Below are 16,446 nucleotides of genomic sequence, written 5' to 3'. Positions count from 1 at the left end.
GTTAGTTTGGTCATTGTCAAGTGTCAGTGTCCTAAGATAAGACAAAAGGGCCACCACCTCCCAGAGGCCTCCATCCGCCCATGACAGGTGCCCTTGAGGTTTGGCAGTCGATGGCAATGAAGAGTGAAGTCATTTCTGCTCCACTGACAGCCTCTTCCCTGCAGCTAACAGACGTAATTATCTGCTTGGTGCACTAAAGATGGCAGTATTATTTTGGCTCCATATGGCGGTATTATTTAGCTGTATTCATTTCAGCTTTTACCTGTAGCTTGATTTTTCTGAGCTACTGAGCTGTATCACTCCTGCCAAAAAACAGGAGGAGGCCACCACACAATGTTTTGCCTAGAGCCTTTAAAAGCGTTGCATTGGCCACAGTTGCTTTTGTATTTGTTTATATGGAACATCTTCATAGATGAGGAATGCCTTAAGCTATATACAGTTATATTAAGGCTCTCTACTTCTTGTATTAAAGAATGTGTTCATAGCTTTAAATCAGAATTTTCATATCCTGACCAAGGCAGGGTGACACAGCAGGGAGCTCCCCCATGTCTGGCTCCTCAATGTTGTGTCTACAGAATGTTAGCAAGTAAGGAAGAATGCTAGCTGTGCTATCTATGCTAAACTTTCTTCTCTGTCTCTGCATCATTCAGTACAATATAAATGCTAGAATTTTGACTTTAAATCTGCTTATGACTGTACGGACAAACCTTTTAACAGATCTTAAATCTAAATTCTCCCACTCTGAAATAAAACACTGACACTCATGAACCTTTTAAGTGGGCTGGGTGGTGGTCACAGCTCGTTTATTTAAATATATGTAACTCTGTTAAATAAATATAACACTGCATAGCAGTAACCATGAAAAACCAACTTCTTATTGCCGAAGTACTGCTTCAGCCGAAGCAGTATGCCCCACTGTCTCCACAGCGTGCATGTGCTGCCTTCGGCACCTCAAAACTCCCCAAAATAAACCTCCTTTACGCCAGCTGTGACTTACAAAATCACACAAAGTATATTGAAATTGATCATCAAAAAGGAAAATATATATATATTTTTTTTTTTTTTTAATTTAATTTTTTTTTTTTTTTTTTTTTTTTTTTATATAAAAGGGGTAACAAAAAACCGAACGTCCCACAACAGGACGCCCAGTTGAACAAACAAAACAAACAGGAAAGCAAAAACCAGGGAGGGAGGGCGGGACCTTGGATGCTGGAACACAAGAGGGAGAGCTGCTTGCAGGACACCCAGTAAATACCCCTGGGCGTACCCCCTTTGGAAAACCCCTCCCCAAGGTACTGGAGTGGGAGGGTTGCTATTTCTTCCTGCTTCTTAACCCTTTCGTCCCCACAGTCAGGGCTACCTATGCCTATTCGGCCAGGTAACCTACAGACTGTACGGACAAACCTTTTAACAGATCTTAAATCTAAATTCTCCCACTCTGAAATAAAACACTGACACTCATGAACCTTTTAAGTGGGCTGGGTGGTGGTCACAGCTCGTTTATTTAAATATATGTAACTCTGTTAAATAAATATAACACTGCATAGCAGTAACCATGAAAAACCAACTTCTTATTGCCGAAGTACTGCTTCAGCCGAAGCAGTATGCCCCACTGTCTCCACAGCGTGCATGTGCTGCCTTCGGCACCTCAAAACTCCCCAAAATAAACCTCCTTTACGCCACTGAAGGAGCCCGTGTACTCCTACACGGAGCTCCGACCCCCACTCAATACAAAAAGGGCCTGTTCAACGCCATCTTGAAGACCAGAAAGGAAGATGTCCAGCCCAATATCGTTGAGGTGGACACCATCGCTTATCATAAACCTCCTATTATCCCCTTCCAGCTCCCTGTGCCTGACCACCACACCGCCCTTGGACCGAACAAACCTCGCCATCCTGGAATTAACTAAACGGCGAGACCGCTCAATGGCCTCTGCATCCCTGGCACCCTGCCATTTTACCCGTGGAACAATCTCCGACCACACCAGAACCATCTCGGAGAAAAATCCACCGAGCCGTTCCACATCCGCTTTCATAATGGTTATCAACTCGGGGACCCTGGTGAAACATAGGTCGTTGCCACCCGCGTGGACAACCAAAACAACTCCCGATCTCAGCCTACCGGACAGGTCCACCGTCTCCGAGAGCACTTGAGGCCATCTCATACCCGGAATCCCCCTCCATTGGGCATCGACTTGATGGAAACCCAACGATCTCCCTCCAGGCCGGCAGGCCGCTCGCTGTGCCGCCCGATGAACATAGGAGTGGCCCAAGAACACCACCGTAGCAACCGGAGGATCTAAAAGGAAAAACAGGTTAAAGCAACAATTCAGGGCGCACGTAACCAGCATAGCAATCCGAGCGCCAACGCCCAATACGCTGAATATCAGACACGGACAATCCTGCCCTGGACGCCTCCGTAGCCGCCCCAATCCGAAAGGAATGCGTTCCGAATTCGGAAGGGGGGGCCCCCGCGTATTGCAGACACCGCTTGAACAGCGACTGAAATTGAAAACGGGACAAAGCCGAACCATCAGCATGAGAGAAAAATTGTCTGCCAGAAACACGAATCAACAAATAAGCGGAAACCGCCCGCACCGGGCAGGCCGGGCCATCAACCGACTGAAGGCGAACCCAAGCTCCCGTTCCCGCCTGATCGGTTTTCGACCGCCGAATACGCAGCTGCAAAACACCGTTGGAGCAAACCACATCCTCAAAAAGCAAACCACCAGAACCCTGCTTAGAGGAAGGAACCAACTCCCCCACCCGCAGAGCACCAAAAAACGCAACACAAAAAGCAGCGGAGTATAAGGCAGATTCAAAAGGGGAACAACAGCAACTGACCGAGGCCTGTACTAGCGAGACAAGCAAAGTATAGGAAACAGGGCGCCGCTGTTCCCTGCGGACATGAGTACGCTGCCATCCCTTCAGCGATTGCTGAATCAAAAAACGTTTTGTAACATCTTCCCACCCCAGTAAGCGAAAATAAAAACTAACCCCCGCCAGCCTGCGCCGCGCCACTAAAGCAGAAAAATGTGAAGCGCGCAATGACAATAAGTAGTCCACAGTTACCTCCAATCTCGAATCAGAACACCCAGACACATTTCGCCCATACACCAAAAGACACCACTCCTTCCACGCCTTACCATGTCCCGACCACGTAGAGGCCGCCATCGATGATTCCAGTAGTGGCATCAATCTCCTGTCACTAGGCCCCAGACCAAAGGCGGGCACGCTCGACCCTCCAGCTCTGCCGTCGGGCACAACCTCCTGAAGTCCTGGAACTGAAATCGAGACAAAGAATCAGCAATAACATTATCAACACCCGGGACATGCCGAGCCCGGAACCAAATATTGCATTCCAAACAACGGAGAACCAAGTGACGTAAAAGCGACAAGACAGGAAGAGAAGAGGAAGACAAGCTATTAATACAATGCACCACACTTGCGTTGTCCGTCCAAAAGCAAACCCTTTGATTACTGAAACGACCACTCCACAGCTCAACAGCCACAACGATAGGAAAAAGTTCCAATAACGCCAAGTTCCGGCACCAACCCCTCTCTTCCCAATCCGGCGGCCACGCCTCCGCGCACCACTCACCAGCAAAAAAGGCACCAAAACCAACCGATCCTGCAGCATCCGTGAAAAGCTGCAGTTCACCGCTGCAGACCTCCTCCGCCTGCCAACAGGTATGGCCATTATAACACCGCAGAAACTCCCGCCACACCAACAAATCAGATCTCAGACACCGAGAGATGCGGATCCGGTGACCAGGTAGGGCAACTCCCCTGGTCGCTAAAGATAAACGCCTAGAAAAAACCCTACCCATCGGCATTACCCGACAGGCAAAAACCAAATGCCCCAAGAGCACCTGCATCTGCCGAAGAGTGACTTTCTTCGCCTCACAAAAACACTCAACCCATTGTAACATAATCTCCAACTTAGTAGAAGGCAAACGAAAAACCATAGCCACCGAATCAATCTCAATACCCAAAAAAGACATTACTGTGGACGGACCTTCCGTCTTGTCTGCAGACAGCGGAACACCAAAACGCTGCATCAAAAAACGAAAAGTACTTAACAGGAAACCACATCTGGGGGAACCCGCAGGGGCAACGAACAAAAAGTCGTCCAGATAGTGAATCACCGATGAACAGCCCGTCTCAAAACGTACTACCCACTCCAAAAACGTACTAAACATTTCGAAGTAGTGACATGAGATAGAACAACCCATGGGCAAACAGACATCATAATAGAAATCACCATCCATACGACAACCCAACAAATGAAAACACTCCGGATGTACCGGGAGCAGGCGAAAAGCCGATTCAATATCGGACTTCGCCATTAAGGCTGCAGGCCCCGCTCCTCGCACTAGTGCCACTGCCCTGTCAAAAGACACGTAGGAAACCGAGGAATCCTCCTTCGGAATCCCATCATTTACAGATGTACCCTTCGGGTAGGACAAATGATGGATAAGTCGGAATTTTCCAGCCTCCTTCTTAGGCACCACACCCAACGGGGAAACTCTAAACATAGGCAGCGGAGGGTGGCGGTACGGGCCCATAAAGCGCCCTAGGGCCACCTCCTTTCCAATTTTTTCACTCAACACATCCGGGCGTTCCCTGGCAGATTTCAAATTGTCGGGGTACTCCCCAGCATCAGAACCCAAAACAAAGGGGATAAAAAACCCCTGGGAAAAACCATCCCTCAAAACTCGGGCGCACTCCTTATTGGGGTACCGCTCTAACCACGGGGACATCGCGGACACGTTCACCGGCGTCCTTCCCCTCACCGGCAGCTGCGGGACGCCCCGGGAGCTTCGGGGCCCGTGGACAACGCGTTGCAGTGTGGCCACCTCCGCAAACGGAGCATTCGTGCTTGTATTTGCACAGGTTAAGGAACTTACAGTGTCCTTCGTTAAATAGCCAGCATGCGCCGGGACGCCGCACGGCCACTGACCCTGGTGTCCCCGCTGGGCCAGCGGCCCCAGACTGAAAGGGGGTTCCCTTCTGGGCCATCATCAAGCGCAACCAAACATCAGTTGCCTTAACTCCCCAACCAACCTCGGGCGTCAAGGCCAGGCGACGACGAAATTCTTCGTCATAACGCCACCAGGCCGAACCCCCATGAGACTTGTAGGCATTATACACCGAGTCCATATATATAAAAAGCTCCGAACAACGTTCAGGATGCTTTTCACCCATTATACAACCCAAAACAGCAAAAGCCTGAACCCAATTTCCCATAGTCTTAGCTACTTTTGGCCTAGCTGGAAAAGACTTTTCAGGCTGAGGCCTACGCTCCTTATCAATGGTGTGCTGGTCCACCGACACCAACGACCAGACATCAACATACTGGTTCCCCCAAATCTTTTCTTTCACAGCCAACTCAACATGCGATCCAAGGGGACTGACACCACAAAAGAATGACTCCTTATGTACCCCCGCCCGTACCGGGGAAACCTTCCTAACCACGGGAGCAGGACTAGCCTGTGAACCCTCCAACCTAGCCAAAACCGCTTTAAGAGTAGGCAAAAGATCAGAACCCGCATCACCCCAAACCCCAGCAAAGTTGAACTCACCCGTCTGCGCAGGAACAACAGTCGGAGAAGATGAAGGTCCACACTGAGGAACCGGAGCAGGGTCCACACGCTCCGCGGGTGCAGGTGTATCTACAGCCCCCTGTCGGTCAGCTCCATTTGAAGACCTCCGAGCAGGCTTGGACCTGTGTCGCCTGCCCGAACGCCTACGAGACCTCCTGTCCGGGCTAACGGAACTCCAGGAACTCTCCCCCGAGGAGGAGGGCGAACGCCAGCGGGATGAACGGGACCTGCGGGACCTGTCCCTGTTCCTGGACTCCCGGCGACAACGTCTCCTACACCCATGATGCGACACAGCAGTTCTGCTTCTGCGCGATCGGCCAGAACCCCGGGAGGACGATCGGGACCGACGCCCACGGGACCGACTCACAGACCCATAACCATCACGGTCACGCGGTGGCCGGCTGACTATAGGCGCCGGCAACTGTGCAGCAGCAACCACTGGGGGAGGGGGGGGGGGGAGGGAGGGGGTTATGCAAGGGGCTGGGGGCACTATGTGGCTGTGGAGCAGGGGTTAAAATTGTAGCCTGAGAGATAGGAGGCAGCAAACCCTGGCCCACTCCCACAACCTCTACAGCATCTTCAAATAAAGGCTCACTACCCACATCCATAGAATCTACTACAGCAGGCAGCAAAGGGGCATTTTCAGGGAGACTAGTATAGCTGCTGCCTGCAATTGGAACCACACTGGGACCCTGGAAAACAGGAGGGGTACCAGGCACCTCATCAGCTGAAGAGGATGCCTGCGAATTATGAGAGGCCTGTGCGCCCATTATCTGACCTGCCACTAAGGATCCGCGCTCAGCCCTAGCTGCAGCCGAGACAGCGCGCCGGGAAGTGCGGGGAGCCGAAACCGGAAGGGGCGGAGCTACCGCCCGACACTTCGCTGGGCCAATGCTGGCCGCGAAGGCCCGGGATCCCGGCGCCGTGCGCGCGGCCTCCCCAGCACGCCGGGCGCCGCTGGGAAGGTGAGGGGGACTGGGGCTAAGCCTGGAAGGGGGGCGCCTCTGTCTAGAAGTACGTCGGCCCCGCGGGGCCGCCGCCGGAGCCGACAGTAAATCAACAGGGGCTGCAACAGGAACAGGGGAGCTAACAGGAGCCGGGGCACGCATCGCAGCAGCGTCCCCGAGCTCCGCTAAAATGCGGGGGATAAGTGAAGCATCAGCCAGCACCCGCTCCCGGAAACCACACCAAAACTGTTCGTCAGCCATCACAGGGGATGCTCTCACCTTGGATGCTGGAACACAAGAGGGAGAGCTGCTTGCAGGACACCCAGTAAATACCCCTGGGCGTACCCCCTTTGGAAAACCCCTCCCCAAGGTACTGGAGTGGGAGGGTTGCTATTTCTTCCTGCTTCTTAACCCTTTCGTCCCCACAGTCAGGGCTACCTATGCCTATTCGGCCAGGTAACCTACAAACTCATCAGATCGCCATTGGCATAGCAACTAGTGGATGATTCTAAATTATTTACAGCTTAGGTTTCATGGAATACAATATTTAGTTGACAATCCTATATATTGTAAACAGCACATTTTTTGTTGTAAGTTGACTTAAATGGGCACTGTCAGATACAAATACTTTTGATATGTTGTAAAGCTTGTATAACCAATAGCTTTTGCAATTGCTTTCATTAGAAAATTTTCTGAATTTCATACTGAAAAAGCCAGTCAAACAACTGCCCCCCTGCCTGCTTGGACACATACTAGTCCTGCTGTGTCCATGCGTCATCACCTATGTCATGGACACACTTCCTTGATTGACAGCTGTGACTGCAGGGCTCACACCTAGAGGAAAAATCCTCCCACTGTCAGCTTGTGTCCGGCTGCTCTCAGTGAGGACAAGCTGGGAGTTGTAGTTTGGCTAATGCTAGGGGAGATGTGAGCAGACAGCATACTGAGGGAGGGGGCGGAGACCTGCACAGTGAGGCCACGCCCCCTCCATTTGAGAGGAATTCAGACTAGTGAGCTAAGTTAGAAGTGTGATAAAAAAATAAAGGTGCTAGAAACATAAAAATTTGATGAACATGGTCAGGATTAGATACTTAGTGATATATAAAAAAAAATTATTTTTTGTTGTATCTGACGGGTACGCTTTAAGTTGTATTTGTTTACCAATAATCTTTTGCCAGCAGTTGCTGCTTTAAACTGGAAATTGTGTGCCAAAAGCATACTTTTCTTTAAAGGGGTACTCCACTGGAAAAAAATTTAATCAACTGGTGCCAGAAAGTTAAACATATTTGTAAATTGCTTCTATTGAAAAATCTTAATCCTTCGTGTACTTATCAGCTGCTATATAGGTTTGCTATGGGGGATTTTCTCCTACTCTGGACAGTTCCTAAAATGGACAGAGGTGTCAGCAGAGAGCACTGTTTCAGACAGAAAGGAAATTCAAAAAGAAAAGAACTTCCTGTGGAGCAAATATCAGCTAATAAGTACTGGAAGGATTAAGATTTTTTAATAGAAGTAATTTACTAATCTGTTTAACTTTCTGGCACCATTTGTTTTAAAAACAAATGTTTTCCAGTGGAGTACCCCTTTAAGGAAATGATTGTAATACTCTTCATTAAGTAGTTTCTCAGATGTCTTCTTTTCATTAACAAACCGTAGTATTTGATCTGCTGGAAATAAAACAATGGAGTGTGCTCTTCTTGCATGTAACATTCACTGTCTACAATAGACATCACTATTGAGGAACAGATTACACTACTGCATTCAGCCTTCTCTGGTACCTGACTGGAGACAGGTGACAGCAAGAATATGTGTCACGTCTAAGGTAGGAAACAAACAAGTCCTGCACTCGCCCCCAACCCACTATTCTGCCCTAAACTGCAGCCCCCAACTGGAGAAAGTTATAGCTGCCTGATACTGAATCTAGCAGACCGCTGTGGATGTTCCGCCATAGTGACAAGCTTGTTCTCCTGCAGATCATTGTGCCCCTTAAAGCCCTTAAAAGGGTACTCCTCTGGCCAGCATTCGGAAGTAAATGTTATGAAAGCTGTTTTCGCTCTGCGGGGGTCGGCCATGCCCCTCGTGGTGTTATGGTCCCGCCCCCTCAATGCTAAAACAGCATTCGGAACATTTACTTCCAAACGCTGGCCAGTGGAATACCCTTTTAAAGGGTACCCAGGATTTTTTTTCTCTTTGAGCCCATGATGCCAAGTTATAAAACATTGTAATACACTTTTTTTTACCTCCATGTCCTGCTTTGTCCCATTTTAATGCACAAGACCCACACCTGGAATTTCTGTAGTACAAGTTTTTATTTTACTGTTGTCTCTGATATTTCCCAGCATTCCATGTGACCAGAGAGAATGAGTCATAAGTCACATGGTCTTCAGGGGAGTATGGCTCTGCTGTACTGGGTTCAAGGAATTTACTCAACTAATGCTATCCACCCACTGAAGCATAACCACGCCTCGTGGAGACCATATGACTTATGACATATTGTCCATGGCTGCATGGGATTCTAAGAAAGGTCAGAGACAACAGTAAACTTTATAGACTTGCACTACAGCACTTCCAGGTGTGGGTCCCATGCATGAAAACTGGACAAAGTGTATTATACAGTATTATAACTTGGCATCCTGGGCTTAAAAGGGTACTCCGGTAAAAAACCTTTTTTCTTTTAAATCAACTGGTGGCAGAAAGTTAAACATATTTGTAAATGACTTCTATTAAAAAATCTTAATCCTTCCAGTACTTATTAGCTGCTGAATGCTACAGAGGAAATTCCTTTCTTTTTGGAACACTGATGACATCACGAGCACAGTGCTCTCTGCTGACATCTCTGTCCATTTAGCAACCATGCATAGCAGTGATTAGCACTGCTGCCTTGCTGTGCTGGGGTCTTGGGTTCAAATCCCACTAAGAAGAATAATAAATAAAGCATTATTATAATAACATCAACAGAGAGCACTGTGTTTGTGATGTCATCAGAGAGCATTCCAAAAAGAAAAGAATTTGCTCTGTAGTATTCAGCAGCTAATACGTACAGGAAGGATTAAGATTTTTTAATAGAAGTAATTTACAAATATGTTTAACTTTCTGCCACCAGTTGATTTAAAAGAAAAAAGGTTTTCACCGGAGTACCCCTTTAACCCCTTAACCCCTTAAGGACGCAGGACGTAAATGTACGTCCTGGTGCGGTGGTACTTAACGCACCAGGACGTACATTTACGTCCTGTGCATAACCGCGGGCATCGGAGCGATGCCCGTGTCATGCGCGGCTGATCCCGGCTGCTGATCGCAGCCAGGGACCCGCCGGCAATGGCCGACGCCCGCGATCTCGCGGACGTCCGCCATTAACCCCTCAGGTGCCGGGATCAATACAGATCCCGGCATCTGCGACAGTGTGCAATTTGAATGAATGATCGGATCGCCCGCAGCGCTGCTGCGGGGATGCGATCATTCAGAACGCCGCACGGAGGTCCCCTCTCCTTCCTCCGTCCGGCTCCCGGCGTCTCCTGCTCTGGTCTGTGATCGAGCAGACCAGAGCAGGAGATCGCCGAAAACACTGATCTGTTCTATGTCCTATACATAGAACAGATCAGTATAAGCAATCATGGTATTGCTATGAATAGTCCCCTATGGGGACTATTCAAGTGTAAAAAAAAATGTTAAAAAATGTAAAAGTAAAAAAAAAAGTGAAAAATCCCCTCCCCCAACAAAAAAGTAAAACGTCCGTTTTTTCCTATTTTACCCCCAAAAAGCGTAAACATTTTTTTTATAGACATATTTGGTATCGCCGCGTGTGTAAATGTCCGAACTGTTAAAATAAAATGTTAATGATCCCGTACGGTGAACGGCGTGAACAAAAAAAAAAAAAAGTCCAAAATTCCTACTTTTTTAATACATTTTATTTTAAAAAAATTATAAAAAATGTATTAAGAGTTTTTTATATGCAAATGTGGTATCAAAAAAAAGTACAGATCATGGCGCAAAAAATTTGCCCCCATACCGCCGCTTATACAGAAAAATAAAAAAGTTAAAGGTCATCAAAACAAAGGGATTATAAACGTACTAATTTGGTTAAAAAGTTTGTGATTTTTTTTAAGCGCAACAATAATAGAAAAGTATGTAATAATGGGTATCATTTTAATCGTATTAACCCTCAGAATAAAGAAAACACGTCATTTTTACCATAAATTGTACGGCGTGAAAATGAAACCTTCCAAAATTAGCAAAATTGCGTTTTTCGTTTTAATTTCCCCACAAAAATAGTGTTTTTTGGTTGCGCCATACATTTTATGATATAATGAGTGATGTCATTACAAAGGACAACTGGTAGCGCAAAAAACAAGCCCACATACTAGTCTGTGGATGAAAATATAAAAGAGTTATGATTTTTAGAAGGCGAGGAGGAAAAAATGAAAACGTAAAAATTAAATTGTCTGAGTCCTTAAGGCCAAAATGGGCTGAGTCCTTAAGGGGTTAAGGACTCAGCCCATTTTGGCCTTAAGGACTCAGACAATTGAATTTTTACGTTTTCATTTTTTCCTCCTCGCCTTCTAAAAATCATAACTCTTTTATATTTTCATCCACAGACTAGTATGAGGGCTTGTTTTTTGCACGACCAGTTGTCCTTTGTAATGACATCACTCATTATATCATAAAATGTACGGCACAACCAAAAAACACTATTTTTGTGGGGAAATTAAAACGAAAAACGCAATTTTGCAAATTTATGAAGGTTTCGTTTTCACGCCGTACAATTTATGGTAAAAATGACGTGTGTTCTTTATTCTGAGGGTCAATACAATTAAAATGATACCCATTATTATATACTTTTATATTATTGTTGCGCTTAAAAAAAATCACAAACTTTTTAACCAAATTAGTACGTTTATAATCCCTTTATTTTGATGACCTCTAACTTTTTTATTTTTCCGTATAAGTGGCGGTATGGGGGCTCATTTTTTGCGCCATGATCTGTACTTTTTTTTTATACCACATTTGCATATAAAAAACTTTTAATACATTTTTTATAATTTTTTTTTAATAAAATGTATTAAAAAAGTAGGAATTTTGGACTTTTTTTTTTCCGTTCACGCCGTTCACCGTACAGGATCATTAACATTTTATTTTAATAGTTCGGACATTTATGCACGTGGCAATACCAAATATGTCTATAAAAAATGTTTTTTACGCTTTTTGGGGGTAAAATAAGAAAAAACGGACGTTTTACTTTTTTATTGGGGGAGGGGATTTTTCACTTTTTTTTACTTTTACATTTTTTTTTACACTTGAATAGTCCCCATAGGGGACTATTCATAGCAATACCATGATTGCTAAAACTGATCTGTTCTATGTATAGGACATAGAACAGATCAGTATTATCGGTCATCTTCTGCTCTGGTCTGCTCGATCACAGACCAGAACAGGAGACGCCGGGAGCCGGACGGAGGAAGGAGAGGGGACCTCCGTGCGGCGTTATGAATGATCGGATCCCCGCAGCAGCGCTGCGGGCGATCCGATCATTGATTCAAATCGCGCACTGCCGCAGATGCCGGGATCTGTATTGATCCCGGCACCTGAGGGGTTAATGGCGGACGCCCGCGAGATCGCGGGCGTCGGCCATTGCCGGCGGGTCCCTGGCTGCGATCAGCAGCCGGGATCAGCCGCGCATGAGACGGGCATCGCTCCGATGCCCGCGGTTATGCACAGGACGTAAATGTACGTCCTGGTGCGTTAAGTACCACCTCACCAGGACGTACATTTACGTCCTGCGTCCTTAAGGGGTTAAAGAGTTACTCCCGTGGAAAAGTTCTACTGGTGCCAGAAAGTTAAACAGATTTGTAAATTACTTCTATTAAAAAATCTTAATCCTTTCAGTACATTTTAGGGGATGTATACAACAAAGGAAATGTTTTTCATTTTAGATTTCTCTTATGTCACGACCAACAGTGCTCTCTGCTGACCTCTGCTGTCCATTTTAGGAACTGTCCAGAGCAGCATATGTTTGCTATGGGGATTTTCTCCTCCTCTGGACAGTTTCTAAAATGGACAGCAGAGGTCAGCAGAGAGCACCGTGGTCATGACAGAAGAGAAATCCAAAAAGACAAACATTTCCTCTGTAGTATACAGCCCCCAAAAAGTTTTGGAAGGATTAAGATTTTTTACTAGAAGTAATTTACAAATCTGTTTAACTTTCTCGCCCCAGTCGATCTAAAAAAAAAAAGTTTTCTTTTAATGGCTAAAAGAAAAAAAATTATAAAATACCCCTTTAATACCCCTTTGTATATTTTTGCTGCCTCCCACTTTAAGCCAGTCCATCACAATAATATTCTAGATGGGGCATCTTTACCCTGAATTATAAATTTCACATGATAGGAGAGGGGGGGGGGGGGATTTCATCTTACAAATCAATACACTGGGACCCAAAAATGTCAAGTTGCGCCTCTTTATTTTACAGCAGGGATTTACATCCTTTGGCTTTCCAACTGTTGGAAGAAGACTATTGATCTATGGCAGCGGTCTCCAAACTATGACCTTCCAGCTATGGCAGAACTACAACTCCCAGCATGCCCAGACAGCCAACGGCTCTCTGGGCATGCTGGGAGTTGTAGTTTTGCAACAGCTGTAGGGTCACAATTTGGAGACCACCATTCTGTGGTATTAGATCGCCTTGTCTACAGTCGTATTTTTCAACGACAAATACTTCCAAGCTAATATTTTTTCTGCCTTTCATTGGCTTTAATGAAAATAATACTACTATTACACCTTTTATGTAAGAACCCTATTTTATGTTGCAACACAATCTAAGCTGGAAAGGAAGGCGAGGAGTCAGATGCCGCCAACTGGGAATATTCTAGTAGCATCTACTCTTATACTGATTGTGCTCTGTTAAAAGCCTTATACCTTGCATTGATTTTCTAGGGTAATTTCATAAGTGTTCCTGAAGAGCTGAATGCCACTTGTTGTCATGGCTGAATCCAAATGATCTATGACATTTACCTGGAGAGTAAAAGATGATCCGGCACTAACACTGACCATGAACACCACACACATGATCATGCCATTATTTCCTGTCCAATAAAAGAGGGGATTTATTGTAACAATTTCATGTTACAATGAATCCACTGACATCCTATGACCAGTATATGGAATGTGTCTGACGGGAAATTATTGTTCCGATCTTGTCAGATCTTCATATACATGTCACAATTACAGGATTATGATGAATTAAAAAGCTACTACAAAACATTGTTACATTGGGGGGGAGCATTTACAAAGAGTGGTGTGAATTCTTAAAGGGTACTTCACTGGAAAGCATTTTTTTTTTTTTAAATCAACTGGTGCCAGAAAGTTAAACAGATTTGTAAATTACTTCTATTAAAAAAAATCTTAATCCTTTCAGTACTTATCAGGTGCCGTATGATCCACAGGAAGTCCTTTTCTTTTTGAATTTCCTTTTTGTCTGACCACAGTGCTCTCTGCTGACATCTCTGCCCATGTCAGGAATTGTCCAGAGCAGGATAGGTTTGCTATGGGGATTTGCTCCTACTCTGGACAGTTCCTGACATGGACAGAGATGTCAGCAGAGAGCACTGGGGTCAGACAGAAAGAAAATTCTAAAAGAAAAGTGTAATGTCCCAGTACAGGACATGGTCCTGCACTACACTTAGGTCCTGTCAGTGATCTGGGGCTCTCCTGCAGTGTCTCTCCTGCTGTTACTATACTGTCATTCATTGTCATAGGATTGTAGTCAGTGTATTAATGTATAGTTAGTATAATGGACCTGTGAGAGGTCACCTGATATGTTTATGTTACCACATGTTACCCAGAGGGCACCAGTTTAACCTATGACGCGCAGCTTGACCAATGGGCTTTGGCTCAGCTCCTCTCTATATACGGGGGCGGCCATTACAATTCTCTCTCTTTTGCTTGTGCTCTTTACTGAGACCAGCAAACACTGTCCAGCACATGGAAGGCCTCCAATCTACAGTCATTCAAGTAAGTCAAGTCTATGTCTACTGTCACTACTACCTATAGTCAAGTCCAGCCTAAAGTCAAGATTCTAAAGTCTATTACAAGTCTACCGTATATACTCGAGTATAAGCCGAGTTTTTCAGCACGATTTTTCGTGCTGAAAACACCCCCCTCGGCTTATACTCGAGTGAACTCCCCCACCCGCAGTGGTCTTCAACCTGCGGACTTCCAGAGGTTTCAAAACTACAACTCCCAGCAAGCCAGGGCAGCCATCAGCTGTCCGGGCTTGCTGGGAGTTGTAGTTTTGAAACCTCCGGAGGTCCGCAGGTTGAAGACCACTGCGGCCTTCAACATCATCCAGCCCCCTCTCACCCCCTTTAGTTCTGAGTACTCACCTCCGCTCGGCGCTGGTCCGGTCCTGCAGGGCTGTCCGGTAAGGAGGTGGTCCGGTGAGGAGGTGGTCCGGGCTGCTATCTTCACCGGGGAGGCCTCTTCTAAGCGCTTCGGGCCCGGCCTCACGTTGCCTTGACAACGACGCAGATGCGTCGTTGTCAAGGCAACGGCTCTATTCCGGGCCGGAAGCGCGGAGAAGAGGCGCCCCCGGTGAAGATAGCAGCCCGGACCACCTCCTCACCGGACCACCTCCTTACCGGACAGCCCTGCAGGACCGGACCAGCGCCGAGCGGAGGTGAGTACTCAGAACTAAAGGGGGTGAGAGGGGGCTGGATGATGTTGAAGGCCGCAGTGGTCTTCAACCTGCGGACCTCCGGAGGTTTCAAAACTACAACTCCCAGCAAGCCCGGACAGCCGATGGCTGCCCGGGCTTGCTGGGAGTTGTAGTTTTGAAACCTCTGGAGGTCCGCATGTTGAAGGCCGCAGTGGTCTTCAACCTGCGGACCTCCGGAGGTTTCAAAACTACAACTCCCAGCAAGCCCGGACAGCCGATGGCTGCCCGGGCTTGCTGGGAGTTGTAGTTTTGAAACCTCTGGAGGTCCGCATGTTGAAGGCCGCAGTGGTCTTCAACCTGCGGACCTCCGGAGGTTTCAAAACTACAACTCCCAGCAAGCCCGGACAGCCGATGGCTGCCCGGGCTTGCTGGGAGTTGTAGTTTTGAAACCTCTGGAGGTCCGCAGGTTGAAGACCACTGAGGGCGAATGATGAGAAGAGGATGATGAAGGGGGGGGGGGGGGGTGTGGGGATGATGAAGGGGGGTGGGGATGATGAAGGGGGGGGGTGTGGGATGATTACAAGGGGATGATGAAGGGGGGATGTGTGGGATGATAAGGGGATGTGTGGGATGATGACAAGGGGATGATGAAGGGGGGATGTGTGGGATGATAAGGGGATGTGTGGGATGATGACAAGGGGATGATGAAGGGGGGATGTGTGGGATGATAAGGGGATGTGTGGGATGATGACAAGGGGATGATGAAGGGGGGATGTGTGGGATGATGACAAGGGGATGATGAAGGGGGGATGTGTGGGATAAGGGGATGTGTGGGATGATGACAAGGGGATGATGAAGGGGGGATGTGTGGGATAAGGGGATGTGTGGGATGATGACAAGGGGATGATGAAGGGGGGATGTGTGGGATGATGACAAGGGGATGATGAAGGGGGGATGTGTGGGATGATAAGGGGATGTGTGGGATGATGACAAGGGGATGATGAAGGGGGGATGTGTGGGATGATAAGGGGATGTGTGGGATGATGACAAGGGGATGATGAAGGGGGGATGTGTGGGATGATGACAAGGGGATGATGAGGATGTTAATGACGGGTCTGGATGATGACAGGGGGGGATGAGGTATTTCCCACCCTAGGCTTATACTCGAGTCAATAACTTTTCCTGGGATTTTGGGTTGAAATTAGGGGTCTCGGCTTATACTCGGGTCGGCTTATACTCGAGTATATACG

At 47.0% G+C, this 16,446-nt stretch overlaps 2 protein-coding genes across 2 annotated transcripts in view; both read right to left on the bottom strand.

The window, feature by feature from the left end:
* Window positions 1-16,446, bottom strand: part of ASIC1 (acid sensing ion channel subunit 1) — a 355,544-nt gene that overhangs the window by 298,187 nt on the left and 40,911 nt on the right. The window lies entirely within an intron of this gene.
* Window positions 1,728-5,601, bottom strand: LOC130355345 (uncharacterized). Its single transcript, XM_056555383.1, has 2 exons — window positions 5,585-5,601; window positions 1,728-3,283 (listed from the first exon to the last, which is right to left on the bottom strand). Exon 2 carries the CDS (start codon window positions 3,192-3,194, stop codon window positions 2,316-2,318), a length of 879 nt encoding a protein of 292 aa, XP_056411358.1. The 5' UTR covers window positions 3,195-3,283; window positions 5,585-5,601; the 3' UTR covers window positions 1,728-2,315.

This window comes from Hyla sarda, chromosome 2 (genome assembly GCF_029499605.1).
Source record: "Hyla sarda isolate aHylSar1 chromosome 2, aHylSar1.hap1, whole genome shotgun sequence".
NCBI lineage: Eukaryota > Metazoa > Chordata > Amphibia > Anura > Hylidae > Hyla > Hyla sarda.
Note: the sequence above shows the minus strand (reverse complement) of the source record. Positions and strands in the feature narration are given on the sequence as shown.